The sequence below is a fragment of the Pseudopodoces humilis genome, chromosome 5, assembly GCF_049639895.1.
Source record: "Pseudopodoces humilis isolate 2021_Gansu_Grassland_sample_001 chromosome 5, ASM4963989v1, whole genome shotgun sequence".
NCBI classification, from domain to species: Eukaryota; Metazoa; Chordata; class Aves; order Passeriformes; family Paridae; genus Pseudopodoces; species Pseudopodoces humilis.
Window position 1 is genome coordinate 50,707,385 of NC_142204.1, and position 24,411 is coordinate 50,731,795.

At 37.6% G+C, this 24,411-nt stretch overlaps 1 protein-coding gene across 5 annotated transcripts in view; it reads right to left on the reverse strand.

Moving 5' to 3' along the window:
• TSPAN12 (tetraspanin 12) overlaps nt 1-24,411 on the reverse strand; it is a 40,686-nt gene that overhangs the window by 3,601 nt on the left and 12,674 nt on the right. For 2 of the 5 annotated variants that reach the window (XM_005519238.3, XM_014248847.2), the window contains exons 4-7: nt 24,176-24,311; nt 9,872-9,946; nt 5,548-5,655; nt 2,614-2,757 (exon numbers count right to left, since the gene is read on the reverse strand). In XM_005519238.3, coding sequence (XP_005519295.1) covers nt 2,614-2,757; nt 5,548-5,655; nt 9,872-9,946; nt 24,176-24,311 — 463 coding nt within the window. The remainder of the gene's footprint in view (nt 1-2,613; nt 2,758-5,547; nt 5,656-9,871; nt 9,947-24,175; nt 24,312-24,411) is intronic. The other 3 variants (XM_088055646.1, XM_014248849.2, XM_088055647.1) reach the window with 3 other exon arrangements.

Here is a 24,411-nt window from a genome sequence, read left to right on the forward strand (position 1 = left end):
TTTAGCATATATTACTGATTTACTTCATCATAGAATAAGAACCTGAACTGAAATAAGGCACTTCACTGAGCAGGAAAGATAAGCCATCAGCAAACTCAACACATCTTCTGTATACCCAAATTTTGAATATACTCAAAAGTGTATTAAATCAAATTGCAAAATCAAATATTAAAACAAACCAAAATTAAAACAAAATTAATTTAATTAAAATTGATTTTGAATTTACTCAAAATTATGCCAGAAACCAAAAGAAAATATTAAACATGCAAGTTTGATTTTTTTTTTTTAAGGCATCAACTCCCATCAATCATTTTATCTACACTGCAGTTCCCAATCACAAGATGGGCAGAGCTCCTCTTGTCCTCAGACCACCACAAACCTCCACGGCCACATCATCATCTTCACACTTCCCTCACAACCATCCTCTTTCTGCTCATGAAACTGCACCAAAGGTGAAGATCATCAGAATAAAAGAAATTCAAGAAATTGAAAAATAGATTTCAATATCCAGCAGAGAAAAAATGATTCTTGCCAAAAGTACTTTCAAGCAGAACTGTAAGTCACCTTTCTTTCTGCAAAAATTAAATTGTGAAGGATTCCAGCTTAGACTATAGAAAGTTCTGAGTTCCCAGAAAAAAAAATCACAGCACAGCTACAAAAAAAAATACATTTATCAGTCCCAGACAAACCAAGCTTCAGTTTCCTGAAGTACTACACAGAATTTTTCTGATGTACTACAATGGACTTGCCAAATATTTATATAAACCAATTTTAGGCTAGCAAAGCTAATCTTATCAGGCTCCCTCTCAAACCACCAGACTATGCAAGCTTGGTTTGAATCACTTTCTAAAAAAGCTTTTTTTTCCTTCAGTTCTCCAAAGCAGAAGCTACGCAGATTAGTCTTGGAAGTGTAAGTTGGTTTTGCATAATACCGATAAAGTTATTAGCAAGCCTACTGTAAGAGTCTGTGAGACATCCCACAGGCAAGCGCCACGGAAAGAAACATTTTGCCAACAAAATATTGTACATATCTCAAAGAGAAATGAAGTATTTTTGTGGCTGATACTACTGAACACAGCCTGTCTCTTTTTGGAATGGATTCTACAGTAGAGAACCAAAAATAATTTTTTGCTAAGTGCTGAATCCATCCAAAATGCTCTGCAGTACAGTAGGGGAAGAACCATAAATGTGCCCTTCAGATTTCTTTAAGAAAAAAAAAAAGCCAAGCAGCCTTTCTTTTATCAAGTGGGTCTTAACACGGCCCTTATGTTCTACTTAACTATCATCTTTGGCTATTAATTTTCTACAAATAGAACCAAAAGAACTTGAACGTATGAAGTGCTCAGAGAACCATTTTCCTGGAAAATGGCACAGAATGTTAGCAGAAGTGACATAAGAAAACCTTGCACTTTGGACACTACATTCCAATCACTAATACTTACCAGAAATTTTTGAGCTTCCTGTGCTCAAAAAGCAGTTTTTCATTGAGTGACACTGCTTACATACTCCTGCCTTTTCAGGCAGGGGGGAAAATGAATGTTCTACAGCTTCCATATACTCCTTGAAGGCTCTCTACAACAGACTTATCTGTATGGCATTAACAGTAACAACAGTATTACAGAAAAGCATTTTTACATTATTAGTACATTATTGCAGAGTGAGCCACAATTTTTAGGTTTTTCTAAATGTGTAAGAGACTGGCAGGCCCCAGAAGAAGCCTGAATGACTTTCTCATTCAGGGACTGACACTTCCAAAGCATAACCAGTGCTGTCAGTGCTGTGAGCCTTGCCAGAAGGCAAGAGAGGGTCTACAAGTGGAAAAAAACCCAACCTCTGCCACTGTCTTTAAGGTTCCTAGTACAGACTGGCCTGAGGCACTTGCCTCTGAGCAGCTCTATCTTCTCTCTTCCTAGTGAAAGCACACAGCCTCCTCCTAGGATGGATGTTTGAAAGCCCAGATTAGATTAAATAATTTCTGTTCATACATTCATAATTTCTGTTAATACAGTCAATGAATACATAAATTCATTTCTCCAAAACTTGATTGTTTCCTGGCAATACCTAATATTCATTTTGGCTTGTTTATGTAGCAAATCTCCTCTGCTTCAGAGTTATTGCTCAGTAACTCCTGAACAAGAGCCATGCAACAGATTCTTGTAAGAACGGGTCTTAAACAGCCTCTGAGACTGGGAGTAAATAAAATGGTTCTTTGGGTACTCTTCCATAATGCAGAGCTACACCATCCACTGGAGAAATGTTTATGCTGCAGCATCTGAGAGCATGATTCTAAGGCACACCTAATAAATAATTTTGGATTGGAACAAGCTGGAACTCCAACCTAACCAATATAAAACAAACACTTCAAAGTTCAAGCACATCTCAGGTTTTAACTGCATTGCCACTAACTCATCTCACTTCCAGGATGGGTGTTTGTTCTTCCTTCTCCTCTCCCTCTGCTTCAGCATTAGCAAAAAATAACCATAAACACTTATCATAAACACAACTACTCTACAAAAAAATTACTCTGTTGCATTGCAAATGACATATATGAAAAATTACTGGATCAGGAAGAATGTACAAAACCTTCCAATACATCCATATTTTTCTCCTTACCTCCTGATAAAGGTCACTGAGATCCTCATGATGTGCCTGCTTAGAGCATCCTGGGAACTCTCTGACACAACAGGAGTCAGGTGGCCAGTCCAATTCTGTCATTTCCAGCCAGTCTGTGAAGTACACCACGCCACAACATTTAAACTGCAAAGGAAGGATTAGCCAAGATCAGTAATAATGATGCTACTTCTTCAATAGGTAAAGTAGGTAATCAAAAAACCTAACGAAGTTCCTAATACCGACTTTTAAATATTTACATAGAACTAAAAACATCTACAAGTGCTTCCATGTATCTTGTTTTCCTGTACTTTGACATAAAAGAAACATGAAAAATGTAATGAAGTGACCAATGAATACTTTAGAAGCAGTCAACAATCCTGCTCTGTCCTTTAAATCCTAATTGCTTCCTCAAAGGGTGCTTCACAGAAATTGTCCTGTCTCTGGATTCTCCTATCCTTACTACAATGAGTTAACACAATTTCTTGTCAAAATGAGGACTAATGAACCTGTGACTGAAAGGAGTAGCAGAAAAAGATCATACTAGTGAGGACTATTCTTGCAAGGGTACAACTACAGACACTTCTGCTGAAAACAGGAAAAGCATAGATTTACCTGAATATAGGAAAAAAAATTTAAAAAATTAAAAGAGTAAGCAAAAATGTATAGAAATCACAAATGCTGAAAGGAAAACGGAAAATGGAAGGAAGAGGTATCACATTAAAATAAATACTGCAACAAAATGAACCATAAAAATATGAAGTTTGGCTGCAAAGCAGATCAGCTGTAATTGGCTATAAAACCCACCAGGACCAACAACCTGCCTTCTCTGCAAAGCACACCCTGAGATTTAAACCCAAATGACCAGTTTCCCACATTAGCAACTGTTTTCACACAGAAAAGGATGAAGCAGCTACATTAGATTTGGTTTGGCACTGGATGGGGACTTGACATGACTGAAAAGATGCTTTGCTGCAAAAACAAGATGCTACCTTTCTCTGCCTGAACATCCCTGCAGGACCAGCCTGAGTGTAAGTGATTCCCTGAGTCCTTTGATCCACAGGCTTGGAAACACAACTGTCTGCCCCTCTTTACCCTCTTCAGAGCCAGGGTCCTGTATTCCATGCCACTCATTGTTCACAATCAAGCACATCAGTGTCCACACGTGCTGGCAGAAATTGTACCTTTAACTCACCAGTCCTCTTAAAAATCTCATTTCTCCCTTCTTTACCACAGCTCTCATGTCTCAGTTTTTATTGGTTTGTTCCTCAAACTCCACCCAGCACAGGATTTTATGGAAAGCTTAAGCTTTGGCTCCTCATTGCAATTGCAAAGACCACCTCATTAAACACCCTTTTCTTACTCTTGTGTCTTGTCTTCCCCCACCCAGTTGCTCTTTCCTGACTTTAGCTGACCCTTTCCATCTTCCTTAGCATAGCCACATTTTTGATATTAGACCAGCAAGAGGATTGTGGAGAACTCATTTCCCATCTCCCTCAGATGTTAAAAGGTATAGAAGAAAGAATACCAAGCTGATCAGGACTGAACCTCTGGTAACAGAATTGCAATTATAATTCTGCTGACTGAAGAAGGGCCACAAGTGCTTATTCAGACATAAAGCACATACCAGGCTCATACATCCAGCATCTAAACTGTGAGTAGATGGAATATAAATCAGAGCCAACCAATTAAGTAGAAACTGTAAAAGCTTTCTCAGCTACCCAAATCATTCATCTGGTCAGAGGTCCCATAAGGAAAATCTAAATTCTAAAGGAAATTCTTCTCCCCTAGAAAAATTAAGGCTTAGTTGAAGTTTTATTACTAATATTCATATTATAACCAGCCATTACGATGAAACTACAACAGCTAGGAGAAGAGGCAGTATTTAATTTAATCAACCTATACATTTAAACCGAGATACAGTACTATCTCTAGTCAAGGCAAATTGATAGAGCCCATTTGATTATATTATCTCAGGTACATTACTAACATAAACACTCTACCTGCCTATGAACTACTCAGTTTCACAGAGCACTCACATGGCCAGAACAGGGAACTGGGGGGGGTGGGGCTGGTGTGTAACCTCTTTCACGTTTTAGTATAAATACAGACTAACCAAGTGCTGCCAGGAAATGTTTAAATAAACAGGAAATCTGTGCAACAATGATAGATTTCAACATTTCAACAAGGGCAGCACAATGACAGGCATTTAAAGAGTTCTCTTCCTGCACGTGAGTTATATTTGGAGTTAATGGGTTTTACCTTGGGCGATTTCGTGTTTCTGTAACATAATACTTCATTCTATAAAAACAGTTCTGAATTTTAGTAGGCTAGAGGGCAAAGATGTGAATACACAAGGAAGCTTTTTGGTTTGTTTCCCACCCCCCAGTCAAAGGAAACAAAAACCCTCATCACTTTCACAAACCTCAGCCAAAGAGACAGTGTTGGCATCTTTTTGGAAACTTTCTTTCCCATTCCTTTCCAGCTAAACATATCTTAACCATGACAGCTCCATGAAAGGAAACTAACAGAGCCTATGGGAAGGGGAGCACAGTTTAATATTAAAACAAGATATAGACACAGTCATTTTACTTTACCTGAAGATTTTTCATTTTACATACATCATATCCTTTAATGCTATAGTAATCCTAAAAGGTATTGGTGCCCTAACCTTACTGAGAAAGGATATGAGAATGTTAGCAATTTAAATGAATTTATTAACACTCTGGTTTTGGTGTTTAAGTACCTTTAGGGCCTACAAAAAACAAAGAATTGGATACCAAGTGATGTTATAAGACAGCATCACTACACAGTGTTTATAGTGAATGAACTTGCATTTATTTGCCTAGTCACTTAAAACCAAACCTTTCCTTTAGCAGATAAATAACACTCACTGAGCAGATACTCCTTTAGTTCATGAATTAACTATCATCTTACCTCCCTCTGGAAGAAATTCCAAGCATGGGTCAGCCACTGGTACCTAGGTAGGCCATAATTGGTCATCCTGGCTTTCAGTGTGATCATATCAGACCACTGCACTGGAACCTGGAGCAAGGAGAGAGAAGTGACTCACACCGTGGATCAGTAGGCTTGAGGCTCCAATCCCACAGGTTACATCTATGCTGAGATCTTTCCAGTGCAATGACTAAAATAACAATGTACACAAACAAAACAGAAAAACAAGTGTTGCTGCAATTTTTATTATACTAATACTTTACAAGCCTTTCTTAAAATAGCAAGGAAAAGTTATTTGTTTCCTTTGCTTACAAATTAATGTACACTGAAAAGCAGTCACATTTTGGAGAGATTCTGGGATGATTTGGTACAATTTATTTATATCATTACCAGATTTTTTACCTGACATAAAACTTGAACAGAGTCCCATCCAAGTCATCAGGGGTGGTATTTGTCTGCCCTAGTTTAGGTATCCCCCTGGTGTTGTCTTAGATAATAGAAATAAACAGGCAGTCAAATGGAGAAATTCATCTCAAGATAAATAATTTAAACAGAGCAGATGAATCATTCCCTTGAAGTCTCAAATCCACTTCACTGTCTAAAGTGAAAAACTTTGATTTAAATGTCTAACTTCTACATATGTAAAATTAAGATGAATTCTATCCCTGTAGTTTTCTCAACCATTTTCTGTCTTTGTCTGGAGTCCTGCATGCAGATATTCTGAATGTGCTCCATCATTTCAGTAACTTGCTCAAAAAGAGTAACAAGGAAGTGTAGACAAGGGCCTATGACCTTTTTTCCCCAAACACACTCAAAGCCTTGTGAAAATCTTTTCTTCTAAAAGGATTCCTGAACTATTTATCTTGACAACTCAGAATTGAGGTGCTGGTGCACTCCATTGTGTGAATATGACACCTCAGTTAGCAATTTGCTGCAATCAGAGGCAAGTGCTATGGCACCTGGCATAGACTGAAGTTGAGTCAAAATCAAATTACTTCAGCAGCACAAATTTCAGTGCGCCAAAACAAAACAAGGACCTGAAGACTGCAGTCACCTTTCTGTGTCACCACATACCATCCATGCAGAGTTTTGCCTTGTCTCCATCAGCCTTAATAGTCATGGTGAAAGAAACCACAATTGCAGTATCAGCTGTGAACTGGATGGGAGGGGAGCCCAGCTTCTCTAGCAGCCATGACTTTGCTCTCCTATTCAATTTGAAGCTAACAGTAAGGGTATTCTATAGATAGCAACAAATGTTATCTAAGAAAAGAAAATTTGCACACTACTTCCCAAGGAACCTGGTCCTCATTGTGCTAGATGCTCTGCAAAAATATAGACAATCACTGCCTGCCTGAACCCATAACACAAATAGGAACATTTGATGACATTTCACTACCACTGATAAGTTATACTAAATTTTTTATGCCCAAGTAAAGCTTCATATAATCAATGTATTAATAGGTCCCAGAAATTTAAATGCCTTTCACTTAGCAGATTTTTGCATTGAACTCACAATAGTTCACATGAAAAATATTTTAGCAGTAGAGTACTAAAAATATGTAAAAGCAGAATATTTCTATCACAAACATTTACACAGGCCACTATAATAAACTAATTAATTTAGTTTTGTACTCAACACATTTCTCTTTCCTCTGCATTGTAAGCTAGCACTCTTCTTTCTTTGGATAATATTTGATAGTGCTGCAATTAAGTTCATATTTGCTAGACTATTTTTTTATTAACTTATTTGGGTTAAACACATTCCACTTCTTTAGTAAGTCAATGGAAAGCAGGAAAAAATAATACTCAAGAAGTGAGAGAAGGAAATGAAAAGCAAAGCAAAACAATTTAAACGTCATTGTAGGAAAGCAATTTGAACGCTGGACCTAAGGAGGGATTTCAGAATCTGTGTGTTTGCTACAAGAATGCCTACAGGTAAAACTGTACAGGTAATAGGTACATTGATGTACCTCTCAATATCTTCCTGTCAGCTCATATACATGGTAGTGCACAATAATACATGATTGACGTGCATTTGTTTGACTAGGCACCAATACTCATGTGTAAACAAAAACTAGAGGTGCTAGTTTGATTTCAACCTAAGTTCTATAAAGCTCAGTCTGCCACTGAGATCTAATTACTCATTATTATTTTTCTAATGACTATCAAAGCTTGATCAATGACTAAATAAGCTAAGGACCCACACTGGCTTTTCAATCTTGTAGGTGGAATAAGTTAGTCATGAGGCACACTACATGCTGAGAGCTATCATGAGCTGGAAGGAAAGTTGTTTATGCAAGGACTCTTTGAGCAACTTGTCCAATTACCAAGGAAAGCCCAAACTGCATCAGCAGAGGCAGTTATGCCTCAGTGACATTTCTGACAACATCACCCACACTACACTACACACCCACCTACACTAATGCCAACTGATCTCTGAAACCCACCAGGGGCTCATGTGATTTAATGCTACACTGAAACCAATATGACATCAAGACAACTCTACGGTTTTAAGAGGGAATCATCTTATCTTTATCCAGTAAGAGGAAGCACATTCTAGGGAATGACCTGCACAGGTATGGAAGAACCACTGAAAAATAACTATTCTATTCAAGTCTGCCACATTTACCATGGTTCTCAGAAGCAGGAAACCCACCTCATCGCATGAAGAGCAGTAGTGTTAGGACAAAGGGAATAATAGTAAGAAATCAGATGGAAAGAGGAAACAACAAAGAAACAGCAACCAAAAAACCCAACCCAAACCAGTATTTCTGTAGATGAGGAATAAAAATATATATATATATATATATATATATATATATACAGGAAGAGAAGAAAAGAGACAAAGAAAAGCAAAAAAGGAGAAACTGCATTTGCTGTGACCCACTGCAGAAAATGCAGACATGGAATTCAGTGCTGCTTACTCTAGCAAAGGGCTGAAGGGACAGACATGTTTTCTTCTGAAGGGAAACAGCATGACCAATGACATAACATATGGTAGGGCTATACCAGTCTTTATCAAACTGTCACAGGTTTGGTTTGGTTTCAGTAGAATAGCAGATTGCCAAAAGCTTGGGGGTCAGACTAAAAAGCACCACAACTTCACGTTTTCTAACTAAATAGTGAAGGCTGAAAAAGGATGTTCCAGTGCTGTGAAGGCTATGTTATTTCAGGCAGCTTCCACTGAAAAGATTTTTGTGAAACCATGGATATTAGGTGTAACAATCATCCTTGGCAAAATCCCTGCAGCGGGCAGCTGTGCCCATAACATGAAGAATGCCTCGTCTGTACTCCCAATTTTAAAATGAATCAACGCAAGCTGACATTTAAAGCAAAGGAATAGCCTTAATCTCTATTATATTAGAACAACTCTCTCAAATCTGTACTGCAAGGGAATGAATTCTGATGCAAAGTCCTGCTGTGTAACTTCAGACTTCAAATCTGCCAGAAATTCCTTTGGTCCAAGTACTGTGTAAATATCAAGGAAGCTACCTCACATCTTGCTGCAATATAATTGTCATTCACTGTTGGAAAGACCATTATATTGGGCATATCTTGGCAGTTGAGAGAAAAATATTTGTTCTTCTATTCATAAAAATGTACCAGACTGAGTACAAGATGTAAGGATATAGCAGCCACCAGTTATGTTTCAGTTTAATTTGCTCACCACTTACCTATTATCTTACATGATGGCTACAAGTTTGAAAATTAAAGGTTGGTGTAGCTACAAAAACTAGACAGAGATAAAACCTCTGCACAAGTTTACAGAAAAGTGTTTTATAGTCAAGACATGTTTTGCTTAAAACTGGCATTTATAGCTTGTGGAGGCAGTGTGCAGATTTTAGCAGACAGCAAGTCTCAATGGAAAGAACATGCTGTCTGTTCATAACGTAGTACACTTTAAAATGCAAAGAACTTTTGTGACAAAATCCCTTCAAATTCTCTTGTCTCATCTCTCAAAATCCTTATTTAAGCCTGAAATTCATAATTTATGCTAAAAATATCAAAGACTTCAATGAAAACCTGCCTGAGCAAGAATTAACAAAAAAATTAAGTTCTTAAATGAGGGGATGAAGGATTTGGCTCTCAAATATAGAGGGGGTAAGGGGAAACCCAGACAGGGCCTTCCAGACAGACAAACAAGCTTTCCTAGGAGAATTCTCTGTTTAAAATGAAGGCAATCAGTTGAAATTAAACTGTCAGAATAATAAACAGAGATAAATACTACAGCATTTAAAAAACAGCTAGCTAATAGAAAACTTAGTTTTCTTCTGCTGAAAAAATGCAGCCTCCTTTTCTGACTCACCGTTATTTCCTGCTCGTAGGTCCAAACACCACAGGCCAGTTCAATGCAGAATATTACAAGCAAGCTTCCAAAATACTGCAGAAAATAGAATGGTCTTAGCTATTTTTTATCCTCTTTGAAATGAAAAAAAAGTTTTCTAAGTTTAATATTGTTAAGTCTTTTTTTCAAACTTAAAGAGCATCTGAAAATACTAAAAATACTAAAAATACTAAAATTTCACATGATTTAAGACATGGAAACAGAAATACATTTTTGTAACCAAAATATGAAAGATTGAGGCAGCAAACTATAAAAGCTGAAATCATGGGACATTTCTTTCTTGAAAACTACATTCTTATCAAAGTGATTTAGGGGTATGAGGTCAGGTCTAACTGTACAAATATTTAGAGATTAATTGAAACATATTTTACTATTAGAAGGTATAACCCATGAACTATTTAGAAATAGGAAATGCAAGTGTAAATGAAGAAGTACAGACCTTGGTAATGATGCTTAAGAAAAACTGGTTGTTGCAATTAAAAAGAACAGGAGTTTGTTGATGCTTCTACATAGCATCAACAAACCCTTTCTGAACTGCACGATAAAGCTACATGGAATTAAAGGCTGTTTTAACTGGTGTTCCCTATTAAAAACAACCCTTTTATCTTTTATTTAAAGCAGCAGTATACTCTCATTCATTCTTGACTCCAAACCTTCTTCCATGTCAGTGGACTCAGCACACAAGACTTTAAAGTTACCATCTTCATGGATTTTAACTTAATTTGAAAATCAAAGAAACACCATAACAATATAAAATAGAATAAATATATAATTCCATCAGTAGGATACATGCCAAATGGCTTCTAATTTAGTTATTTCATTCTGGAATCTATCTAGGACAAAAAATATGTACTTATGGTAAGTGATTTTTTTTTCTATTAATGGGTTAATAAGATGCATTTACTCTGTTTAAAACAATGTATAAATCCACAAATGTTAGGCTTTAACAGCCATCTACATAACACCTTTTCCATTCATCTGGTCTGGAACTGAGTAATTCACAGGTACCTTGGCAGCTATCGGTCTTGCCTTAATCTCTACTTGCTCACCATATATAACTCCCCAAATTAGACATGTAGATGCATAGGAAGTGCTATATAAGAAGTGTGTGTAAAAATGCTCATGTTAATTTTCAGGAGAAACCTGTATCCATACCCTCCCCTGCAAAAAGGATTCCTGTTTTACTAGTCTTCATCACATTACATTGCATCTTTACAGTCCTTACAGCTGAGCAACACACTGCACTTCCTTACAAATCAACACTGTAAGCACACACAGAGCTCCAGTACAGGTCTTCAATAACCAAAATGTTCATCCTCCAAAGGTGCAAAAAAGGAAAAACACGAGTCACACCTTCCAAGAACAATGGTGCTTTCTCTAAAGCATAAATTTCTGAACTTCTGTGAAATGTATCTACTAGGCCACAGTGTCTAGTAGCTATGCAAAGGATTCTTTAAAAAAAAACACACATGGAAATCTACTTTTCTAAGTATTCACTTTGAAAGCAGGAAAGAACACCACATGCTTTAGTGCCAAATGCTCTTCTGGTTAATAATTATAATAAAAAATGTTTAAGGGCATTGTGAGTAATACCAACATTTTTGAGAGGGAGAACAACTAAATGTTTCAACAAAAAGTGCGTTTCACTTCTATGCTGTCAAAAGAAAATTCAGTGGGCTTATACTCTAACTGAATAACAAGCCTGGGACTTTCTGCCACCTCTGAATCTTATGCAAAAATCACTGATTGTGGTGAAAGCAATACATCTGGGGGTGTACATATGGCATTCTCTGCAAAACTCCTAATTTGCAGCTCTTTGCCACATTTAATTCATTCATCAAGTTTAACACTTGAAACTTCCCCATCTTTCTCAGTATGTAAGTTAAGAGTGTTTGCGACAGTGGTAGGAGACAGAATAGCCAAAACCAAGATTTTCTCCTGTTACTGAATACAGCCCAAGATAGAGCCAGATTCACTCATAAACCACTTCTGGCTCTGCCAGGCACTGAGCACTCCTGACTAGCTACATCTAGACACATCAGGGCACTGTAGAATCAAGCCTTCTGTCCTAAGAAAACCCATCTCTGCCCATAACATAAAAGAGAAAACAATGAGTTTACACACATGAAAGGTCATGCTCTGAACTGAGTAACTGAAGACACACCGAACTTGCACATCAGAGTTTGTTCCTCTCTGCTACTGAAGGAGAGTATTATACCTCTCTCTATATAATGGCTTGCAAAACAAATACTTCTTATATAAGATTTCTGGGGGGAAAAAAAATCCTCTAACCATTACTTTAAATGTATTACCCCTAATTTCCATCTTCCAAATCTAGAAATTACTACTGGCTTCAATGCTTATTCCTTGACCCCAGTTAAATTCCCACAAGAATCTGAATGCTAAATGCATCTTCCTGCATTTCCGTGCTTCTGGCTCTTGCCAGAAACAGGGGCTTGGTTTTGAAACAGGATTAACATCTCTTCCTGTGGGCTGAGTGGCTACATGTCGCAAAGATGAGTAACTTACTGAAGAACATGGCTGTATATCACACTCAAAACTGCGCCAGGAGGTCCCTGATAGTGCCTTTTACAGAACATCTCCCTCAGAGTATTCTTGGCCATTGCTGAGATATTTTCTACTGTTTCTTCATTTCTTTCTTATTTTCTTTTCTTGGCAGAGAGAGGGTAAGAAGGGGAAGGCACATACGGGAGTGAACAGTTTTGCAAAGACATCTACAAGCTATGATAAAATAAAAGCACAGTTGTGATTGTTTTAAGAACTACAGACCCTTTAACATTCCAAGGCAAATCCTACAGACTTTTAACATTTCCCTTTTGTAGGCAATTGCTAATCACTATCATTCTCTCCTTAGTCTAACTATGTGAAGTACTCAGAAAATTGGAGTGGTGCCTTGATACTGTTACAAACCCATCACTTTCACTGAAGGATTTCCTCCAGCAAAACTGTGAAAAACCTAAAATGTTGCCTCCTTGAGAGAAGCTGAGTGACTGAAATGCTGGCAGAAAACACTCTCTTAAAGAGTAATAAATCAAAGTAAAAATACTTGCCAACTTTAAAATAAATAAAGCGTTAGCCATTTACTGCTCATGCTTGTGGCCAAGATACTCCACTTCAGCATCCCTTCACTGTAAAATGGATGTTACCAGTTAGCAGGAGCTGGTCTCCTGCAACTTCCTTGCTAAGGCAGCTCTACCACAGGTCACAGGCTGGAAGGGAAGGAGGAAGAAGAGAGGAAGGCAGCAACTCTGTAAAGCAGTATTTCTCCAACAGGAACATTTCATCTAATACCTGGTACACTGCACTTGGATTTGCAGCACTGACAGAATGCAGAAGCTTAAACAACTGTTTTTCTAGCACATCAATCCTGAAAGAGAGGTGAAGGACCTCAGGGCTCAGGAGAATCATGTTCTCCTTCCTTTCTTGGGCAAGAGACTAAACATTCAAGAAATGGGAATAGAAACAAAGTCATTACAGTGAAAAACAGTTTCAGAGATGTAAAGAGGCATGAAGGGTCAAGGAAAGATAGTAAAGATATTCTGTACGTAATGGCCAGACCCTGTTCTGCTGGAATACTCTTCAAGTGGTACAGCCGCAAAAGTGACCACAGCCAACATTCAGCTCCTGAAACCTCCAATGCAGAAACCACACACAACAGCAGCACGGTATCCCACCACTGAAATACTGCTTACTAGTGCAGAGATGCTACCAGCTTGTAGTCACCTACTGCAACTTGCAACAGCCTCCACAGCAGTGCTTGCTCCTGGGCAAGTCAAACAACCCCAAGTTCACATTACAGGGAATTCATATATAAGACAGAAAGGGGGATAGTGAATGCAAATCCTATTATGATGAATTTCAGGCACAGAAGGGAGGTAACCATCAAGAAAATAAAGACAAAAACCAGAACAAAACATAACCAACACTAGTATTGAATAGGTTTTGTCATAATCCAAATAATTATCTGCATAAAGGCTATCAGAACCTGATAAAGCACTAAAAAACATACATAGTACTTTCAGATACGCATTAAAAAAAATCAAAGTAATTAAAACCTATTTTTAAAAATATCTATATAGGCTATGTAAATATAATCAAAAATTTTCATCTGAATAAAATTTCTGCACACCACAATGGCACCCCACAAGAGGGTCTAAGTTCCATATATGCCAGTGTATGCCAGTTCTCCACACATGGAGCATATATGCTCTGGCATATGCCCAAAATATCCCTCCTATCTCTCCATCTAAGGCTAAAAAACAAGTTACAAAATTAGTTTATCCTAAGTAAATCATGATAGGCTTTTTTGGTATTACATTTGTTCTACCAAACTAAGCTAATGTCCACCACCACCAAATATATTCCAGAACATATTTCTTTCTTGATCATCTCAATCACTTAGATAAAAATACAAACAAAAATAGAAAATGCAAGCACAAAATCACCAATACCTAATCTAAGGCATTTTACATTTGTTTAAAAGGTGTTTTGCCAACGACTCCCATTCTGTTCAGAGTAATAGCAAAGAGCACACACATGAAGTGTCTACCAACATAAAATCTCTCCCTCATGGCTTTCCAACCTGCAGAGTACAGGATGTTTTTGCTGCAACTGTGGGCAACTTCGGGAAGGATGCAAAGCATGGAGTACAGTCTTTTGCAGATATCTAATATAAAACTTACTGTAGTTCTAGAGATTTTGTATTGAATACACCACATTATACCTGCAATTAATAACCTAATGTAATTTGTCTATGCTTTTCAGGCAACAGATGAAAAGAACTGGTGAAAAATTTTTCTATTTCTGTTACTAACATGGCAATCGAATGATGGAGAACACTGGGAAAACACAGATACATGTGTTCTCCATCTACATGGAGAGACATTTTAAATTTTCACAACAGAAATATTGAATTCTAACTACATTTAGCAAAGGAAAACTTGAGTTAAAATTCTAGTGCCCTACAGCAGTTTCCTTCAGCGCAAGAGCCAGAGCAATGTCAGCAGCCAGTGCCCTACTTCAGCCACCATGCCAATCCCACTGGCACAGACACACAACCTGCATGACTGTCCTTTGAGGATGCCCTTGTGAACCCTGTGTGAACATTCTGTCAGAAACAAAGCTAAGACCAGGAACTCTAATAGAAATTTGGTGACTTGGGGTATTTAGTGACCGAGTCACTATGGCACTCTGCTGCCAAGCAACTCAAGCAGAGAAGAGCTACAGTACTACAAAGCTGAGTGTACCCATGTATATTATGGAAGTGATGAGTTTTTTCCATGTGTTTTTTTCAATCTGCCACTGATGGCTTCAGTAATTTGTTGCCAATGACTTATGAAATGCTTCACCAGCAAGCAGCTACTAAAATCAGTAAAACTGTGCTGTTAGACTATGCACAAGGAGAATCAAAAACTCAACACATCTCCAGTCATGCTCTTTTGAGCCCACTCATACCACTGTTTGTTTTGTTTGCATTTTGCAAGTGTGATTTGGAAGCAAGAGCCATGAACATGAGAGACAGAGTTCTGTGTCAACCCAAATTTCATCAGAACTAGAAAGGCACAAGAATGGTTTAGTTTATCTTTTTCCCTACTCAGACCTTTTTAGTTTTATCTCGCATCATGCTCTTCTGTTCTGACAGCTTCCTAGTTCACTACTGTCAAGCTGAGGACACTTCACCATCTACTTAATTAATCCTTAGAGAACAAATATATCCCATCACACAACACAGTCAAAATACTGACTTCCAGACAGTGAGAAAGCAAGAGTGTGTTCTGTATATTAAAGCAAAGAGGAGTGGCAGGCAGGGGCTAACTACTGGAGGCAGAAGTTGCAATATAGTGAAGGAAAGAGCATGGGGAGCTTTTGGAAAACCTCTTCTACAAGACTGTAGAAATCCTTCATTTTCTGAGCAAATGCACTTTTCTTTAAAGGATCAGTGTACTTATTAAGGAATCATCATTCACATCACCTGTATTTTACTTCATAAACATCTTTTTCAGGCTTTACTACTTTCCTCCCAAACACTATTCTCCCAGAAGATATAAAACCAATTTTTTCCCCCTCAGATTCAAGAAAAAAAAAGCTCTTATGCCAGAGCAAACAAAAGAGTAGCTGATCAACAACTCTATTCTCCTCAGACTTGCTGCCTCATACTGCTTTCTGAGCAACATATTCCATGTGGCGTTAGATGCGAAGAAAGCTCTGGAAAGGGCAGGGGCTGAAGGAAATTCCAAGAGGGCAGCTGCAGAACGAGACCTTATCGTAACCTCTAAAAGACCAGAGTATATGATATGTAAAGCAAATGCCAGCAGATTTTAAGAGTTATGAATATCATTTCCCAATGGCTAACAGCCTGAGAGCATCAGCCTTGATCTTCTGAGATGCAAGCTATCCAACCATCTCTCTGCCCCCTGGGAAACCTCAGATGACCATCACCACTGGATCACCAACAAGAACCAGAATTGTCCTGTGTAAAATGTAACAAGTCCTTCCTCATTTGGTAACTAAGAAGCTATGGTTCCCCTTATTTTTGTCCGTCTACAAGTTCACAAGGGGATTTTAATGATTAATCCAGCTATCTTTTTCAAAAATGGAGCAAACACTCATTACACGGAGTCAGACAAGCTGCATGGAAAATTGACATCCTGTTTATCCACTTCAGCAGCACAGTTTTCCCCCTGCTTCCCTCCCTTGTAGCCTCAGCCCTGCCCTGTAGGAATTAACAGGCCATTAGTCATTTTGATTTTAAATTTGGTTTATTTGCTTGACAACACAGAAATTTATGAGAGATGCAGCCAAAATTCAACGGGGAAATGAGCTGAAACCAACAACTTGCAACATAAGCTATGGAATCTCATCCACTTCTTCAAAATAAATACATTTCACACAAAAATGATCAATTATCTTGGGGTTTAGTTTCCCAGATCACAAATTTTTATCAAAATGTCTTAAAGTCTATGATCTTTGCAAAGTCCACCTCCTTTTTGCAAAACTTTATAACTAATTTTTAAATTAATTTATGGCAATGAACATTCTAGTTTTTAAAGGTATGTATCCAAGTTCTTTTTACCATTCTTTTTTAAAACTAAATAAAATTATTTATGAATGGTTAGATTTTTGTTCACAGCCTTGATTCTTCTGTGGGATATTCTTCACCTGTTGTAAACTTTTACTTTAATGGTTATCTTCACTTACATATATAAACTGGTACTACTTTGGAAATAAGCAATATACACTTCAAACAATTATTGGGATTTATTTGCTAAGGGTTCAATTACCTCAAGTCAGTGAACTTCCCAGAAAAAGGGTTATTGCAAGGTCATGGTAAAGTACTAAACAGGACACAGGTGAAGACAGACATTAAGACCATGATTTTCTTACGGCTTGTCATATTCCCATTCCCCTTTTTATTCCCCTATTTCATAAGATTAATAACAAAACCTAAAGTTTTTTATTCTGCACAGATTTTTCAGAATGCAGGTTCCTTCATTTGTCTACCTGCTATTTACTTCCTACCAAGGAAATTACAAACCATAAAAACGCTTCCTTAGTCAAAAAACCCTTTTTTTTCCCTGTAAAATAGACTCATTTGGTGCTGATACACAATGACTCTGCCTCAGTATGCCCCAAGACATTTCAAACAATCAACATTTTGAGTGAAGAAGTGCTCTTATGATATAAAACCCACACAGCAGCCCCTGTGGACACAGTGAAGTGTCTTCATGGTTAAACACGCAAAAAGGTATGATTCAACAAGGAAAAGATTGATTTTCCTGACAGGACAGACGCTCCATACTCAGTTTGTGGCAACAAGAATGCAGCTGAACAAAAGCAGCAAGGCACACCCTACCAGTGAGGCCAGGCTGTGTCTCAGACAAGACACAGAGTTTTGACTAGGCTTTGTGGATTTATATGCTCCTTCCTTGCTCTCAGGAACTTCTCTCATTTCCTATTCATTTCAGCAGACAAAAAACCTGGGCAAACAAGCAGTGAGAAAAGACAAGCTGGAAAGGACAGAAGAGGGGAAAAATAACCACTCAGTGGCAGCAAGACTACGTATTATCTCAGCAGCTCCCCATCTTTTCTCAGTCAAGATGCAGCAGCCCTCATTCCCATCCTGGTATCACTCACAACTCTCTACCCTTCAACAACCCCAGTGCCTTGAACCTGCCATCATATCAGTCCCTGTCTTTTCTATAGCTTTGTGGTACCCACATCCATTATTTCACCAACCTTTTTATTACTATCTTCCCTCCTCTTTTGACCTGGGAGCATTATTCCGGAGCCCTTTTCAGCTCTGGCACTGTTTCATTCTCCTCTACTGCCCTGGGCATCAATGATTTTCATAAACTTGGAGGGAAGAAGCAGTATTAACAGTGTAACAAGTGGCAATGAGGGGAAACAGAAAGAAGGAAGAAAAAAGCTACAAGGCTTGCTCCAAAAGGATCATGAGGCCAAACAGTGACACCCAGACAGTGAACATTCAGGATATAGGTCCCCAAGAACAAAGTAGTGACCTCCCATCAGGTGAGCCTAAAAGTATAGCTTGCAGTCAAAAGTGTAGCACAAGAGTCCAGGCAGCACATGTCATGCAGAAACACTGGAACCTTAAAATTACTATTGTCAACAGGTATCTACCTTTCAGCCCTGCGCCTTTTTCCTAAAGCATTGAGCAAATGTCTCCTCACTACTGAAGAAATACATAGAAAACAATTAAAATTTATGGCCTCCTAATGGCACTATCCAACCCTGCTGTCCTGAGTCAAAGGCATTTCCCTGAACTGCCCTCAAGAGGCCAGACAGTTCCTGTTACTCGGAGCTGCTGGGTAACGGCACCAAATAGTGCTGCGCTGCCTCTGCAACACTGCCAAGCATTCAAGGCAGCTGCTCAGTGCCTGGATGAAAGCAGATCATTACCATGATCACAGCAAACATTTGGATTTAAGTCAAGTACTTGCAAGAAGACCTGGACACTCCCCCGTGGTTCAATTCCTGTCATGCTCCCCCATGCTCCTCAAATACACAGCTGCTCGTGTTTGTGCTTGCTGTGTGTTCTGCAGGCAGCACCTTCATCACTCCACAACTCCCAGTATCCCACATGGCCAAGCAGCTCATGTCTCCTCTGTAGGGTCCCTCTCCCATTTAAAGAAATTAGGCACTGTTTCAAAGCACTTACTTTTGGAAGAGTATTTTTAAGGACATACACAGCAAGGACTTATGTATGTCGGCAAGACAAGGTCAACAAAATACACCATGCTTACACAGGCAGATAAAGTTGGCATTGAACCCCTGGACCAATGTACTCCACGGAGAAGGGAGCCCTACAGAGAGCAGACATTCCTGCAAAGCCTGGCTTAGCTCTGTGGTGACACTCTGGCATCACCAAAATCCATCTCAAAAATCAAACAGCTTGTCTGAACCTCAAAAATCCTGATCGAAACAGGAAAGACACTTGTTCTCCATTTCAAGGCAAAAAGATGTATAGTAATTAGTACAGGCATCATCTCCAGCAGTTTACCTTTGAATTCAAAGTTAGAAACATAGAAACAACAAAAATACTCTCTTTTTTGAGAAAGTTGCTCATATTTGAAACTACTGGGGTATAATAAGAATTGGTGAACTTGAAGCATATTTTCTCTTACCAGTGGAACTTGAAGCAAGCAGAACTTCAGAATGCAAGCTGAATGTCCAGCCCCTTAGTTACTCACTGGCTATCTGAAACTGAGGTTTAGCAAAGTATTGGCTTCTTATCAAACCTGAATTACAGCATTATAAACATATTTAAACCAGTCTTTCAAACAAGGTAGGCCAACCTGTCTTGTGATTCTCCATCTTCCTCCCATTCATACTACATTTGTGAATGGGCTGTTGATAAAAGCCACAAAATACAAACTCAGTCTGTCCAGCTTAATACTAAACTGCTTGGGTTTACACCAAGTATGTTTGTTAGTTGTTTCTTCCCTTCAAGACTTGGTATCTAAATAATTTAGAAATACTTCTGGTTGGTAAATAACAATTCCAGTGCCAAATGTTAGTACAAGGTATTAGAGCAGCTGTAACTGTGCTAAGAGTCCACATAGATAGGAATAAATATCCACTATTACTACAGAGCAAGCAAGCTACACTATGTATTACTGCAGAAACACATGCTGCCATAAAAAGAGGAAAAAAAACAGACAACAAAATTTGTTATCACTAAACTCTCATATTAATTCCTGCCAATAGTAGTCATAAGTACTACAGAATAGTTGATGCTGTGGTAGTGTATAGCAGCTAACATTTCACATAGAGTAACAATGCTGTCTAGGAAGAAAATGTTAACAGTTATTGGTATCTTGCAACATACCAGATGTCCCAATTTAATCACCCCTATCACCTCTGCATCCACATGGACTGAAATGGGTGTATGTGGACAGAAGAATTTTCCACAGGTGGTGATACCGTCAACAGCATCTCCGCATTCTTTAGACGGACTTCACAGAAACCAGTAGTCTGATGATGGTTTGTCTGGTTGTGTTTCAACTCAATACACAGCTTAGTCTAACAGGGTCCAATTTATTAGCAGGTTCCACCATAACTGAATTAATAAGCCATTTAACCACACACCAACAGGGTCTAACAATGTTTAGCTCTGAAGAATATTTATTACTCTGTCAACTCTATGATAAAAATCAGTAGCAGGATTTGCCTTGTTGATCATCAAATATTTCTAACAGTTTTCCCCTTTGTGAAAACATACACAGAAAAATTTGAATCCTGTGCTGTTTGAATGCTGCAGTTACAGAAAAGTCACAGTAAAAAATACAAGAACTTTCAATGAAAATTTCAGCCAGAAGTATTTTCCAGTAGGATTTTCATAAAGCTCTTCTTGTCAAGTAACAAAGCTTATTTTTGTTATATTAACAAAACAAGAACTAAAAAAAAAACAAAACAAACCAAAAACCCCAAAAACTAACAACCACAACCAAAAAAACACAAAAAACCAAACCAAACCCAAAAAAAACAAAACACAAACAAAAAACAACAACAACAACAAAAAAACCCACCACATATCCTTAGGGATATTATTCTTAAAGAATATATGAATTTTGTTAGGGTTTGGGTGTTTTTCAGTTAGACAATATGCATAAGAAACTTTGAAAACAATCCAAAACAGAGTCTCAGAAGAGAGGCAAAGTATTTTTTTTTCAAATACAGAACAAATCTTGTTGAAAGAACTATATCAACCACCATAAAACCAGGACTCTACTCTGCCATCCTTGTACTTGTCATCCACCCAAGTCAGTGACTTGGAAGAGCTCAGATCTTCCACTTTAGGCTGGCATCATAGCTACTTCTACATGAAGATAGTGATCAATCACACAAAAATAATACAGAAACTCAAGATGCACATGGACTCTTCAAACCAACTACCCTTCAGGACGTATTTCTGAAGTGATGAAAATGAAATTGTCACAGCTTTAAAATGGTGGTTCTACAGAAAGTCCAGAGCATGCGCCTCAGAAGACTGAGGTTTTACATTTTCCTACTATTAAGCTGAGCAAACACGAGTTTGATGTATACTTATGCCCCCATGTGAAGACAGAAAGATTTCAAGACAGAATTTCAAAAACAAATGAAAATTATGTATTTGAATGTATTAAAACCAACACCATATCTATTTGATTGTCTTTGCACTTTATTACATTTTCCAAAAATCCATTTCAATTAACATCAGCACTAGCAATGAGCGTGCTGCCAGGAATGTCAAGACTTGTATCCAAGTATCTGTGCGTGCCATCATTATGGCTTTCGTGTACTTCAAAAAGAAGACTAAAAGCATGATTGAAGAGGCTGTTAATGTTTTACATGAAGGTTCTTTTCTTTAATTCATCTGGTTGAACAAAAGCTCATTTTGTTGATCCATCAGTTTTCTGATCAGTCTGATGAATGAAGCACTGACTTATGTCTGCAAACTTCTGTGTGGTATAACATAACTGCATTTATTTAACAATCAATCAAAGACAATGACATACTTAGGAAGATATAATTTAGTTTTGCTTATCAGTTTTTTTAGCAAGAGCAAATCTCAAGCTCCTGAAAATGAAATATTGCAACATAAAATGACTGAAATGTCTTGTCTTTTGATTTAGTTTAGATTTGACTGCCTAAACACACTTCAAATTATTTATTTCCAGATGGTATTAAAGGCTATAAATTATTTCTATTTTTCACTTGCAATGTAAATAAACTGAAGACCAAAACTAGTTTTATTATCTCTTGAAATAGTGAGGTGGGTTTTTTCTAAGCTTATACCAAAAATAACTTTTTCTTTCCCCAGATACTATGTAGCATTGATTTACATCATGTAGTTGTTTTTACCTTTTAATTAATTTAATTAGTATTAAAAACTACCACCACTATAAAATAAAGAACACATTATGAAAGTAATCTTATACCCTTACAAAAACTCCTCAGGTTTACTAAGTTTATCATATTTTAATACTGTAACTATTTAGATGAAACAAAAATATGTACAAAGCCCTTTTAAAGTATGTAAGAAAGATTACTAGCGAAATAATTATAAGGTATGAAATTACATTAATCCATTACTCTTAAATACATGCCCATAACTAATCATTTTAGAACTTGTTTCCATTGATTTTAACATTGCAATGTTAAGATCTAGAAATAAAAAATGTGTGTGAGTAGTCTGTTACTCTAACATGTTCAGATTTAAATGAGAGTTTTCCCCACAATATAGTTTTGAAAGAATAATTTTCACATTGCATACAGGCTGAGCAAAATATCCAAAAGGAGAAACAGCACTGCCCTCTTGCAACTAAAGAACACTTCTGTTGCAGACATTCATCTGGAAATATCAAATAAAGTTTTCTCCAACCTTCATAAATAAATAAATAAATACATACATACATAAATAAATAAATTACATTTTAATACAAAACCCCAGTACAGTTTTGCAACTGTTTATGCTGCAGTTAGAATATTTCTATTAGAGGAAAAACAAAGGTTCCATAAATCTCAGCCAATTTCTTACAGTGTTTTTATGGCCATTTTGTGCAAAATGTGTGAGATTTAGGTGTCACATATTTAAGCCTGCACAGATCCACATGAAAAATTCAACTGAATGCAGTCTGTGAGAATCCAACACACAGTGCAGTGAAAAAACAGCAGGAGCCCAACTCTACTTGTATGGGACCCTGGATGAATATCAAGAGCTGAAGTGCTCTATCTGTCCACTTTCTCCTACTTAAATTACAGTAGTCAAGTCTGATACACCTCTTCCACATCCATTTCTCCTGCTCTCTTGGATTTCTCCTGCTCTCTTGGACACACAAGAGTGCTTGGAATCCTGCTTATCCTCATGTTAAAGAGCAGAGTCCAATTCTGCAAAGCTACAGCCACACTTTTAAGAAGCATATAGATACATGGCACTCCTGGATTTCAGTACTGCCAATCGTCTAAAAATTTTAACTCTAATCCTTTAAGATTTGTGTGAACTTCATGGGCCCTTGTTGGAATACCATTTTTTTGTTTGTTTGTTTGTTTTTGGCTGACTATTTTTTTAATTGTCCTTAAATTCACTGACTTCCAGACAAAGAACATGGTGTTTGGCTCCCTTGACAGTTCAAGCCACACCACAGTTAAAACTGTACACAAAGCTTTGTGCAGGACAGACTGCTCCATTTCAGCTGCTGTCAGCTCAGTTATATACTCTCCAAATGAAGGAAAAAGATGGGTACTTGGAATTTATTTTTAAACTTGCTCACAATCAAATGCAACTGCAAAATTCCACATCCATGTAAGAGAAGACAAAGTTTCTGAACATACTCAGAATTAACTCTCTTAAGCTACAAATGCTGTTACTTTACACACAGAAAGTCTAGGTTAGGTAGCTATTGCACAGCTAGGAGTCAAAACAGTAACATATGGGTTTATTTCAGAGTACTCAGATTCATGTCCCTATAATTACTAGTACTGAAGAGTTTGAGTTATTTTTCCCTTCAGCAACTCCTCTACTAAATGAAGTGAATTTTTGCAATTGAGAAACTGCTTGTCTTTCAATCACAGCATAACACAATCTAGGCAACAAATTATTTCCTACTGTGTGCTTTGCAATTGCAATTCCTCACCAATACTGTAACTCAACAGGGTAATAAAAAATAATAAGTATTTATCTAGTGCCTGTGGATTAAAACCTTTCTAACACTCCTGAAACAAAACAGAAGTTATGAAACATACCCAGACAAGGAGCAACAGATTTCTTTTCACTGTTCCACAGTATCCCAGCATTCCAACTATGATGAGGAAACAGCAGACTGCAATCATAACTGGGTGGACCACAGGAAAGTAAGTCAAAATGACAGCCTCCTCCACCCTAAAAACCAATCAGAACAGTCCTCAAAAAAAGCACAATCACAAAAAAAGATACAAAAGAAAAAAATACAGTCATTAAGAAGAAAATGGTCGATTAGCAG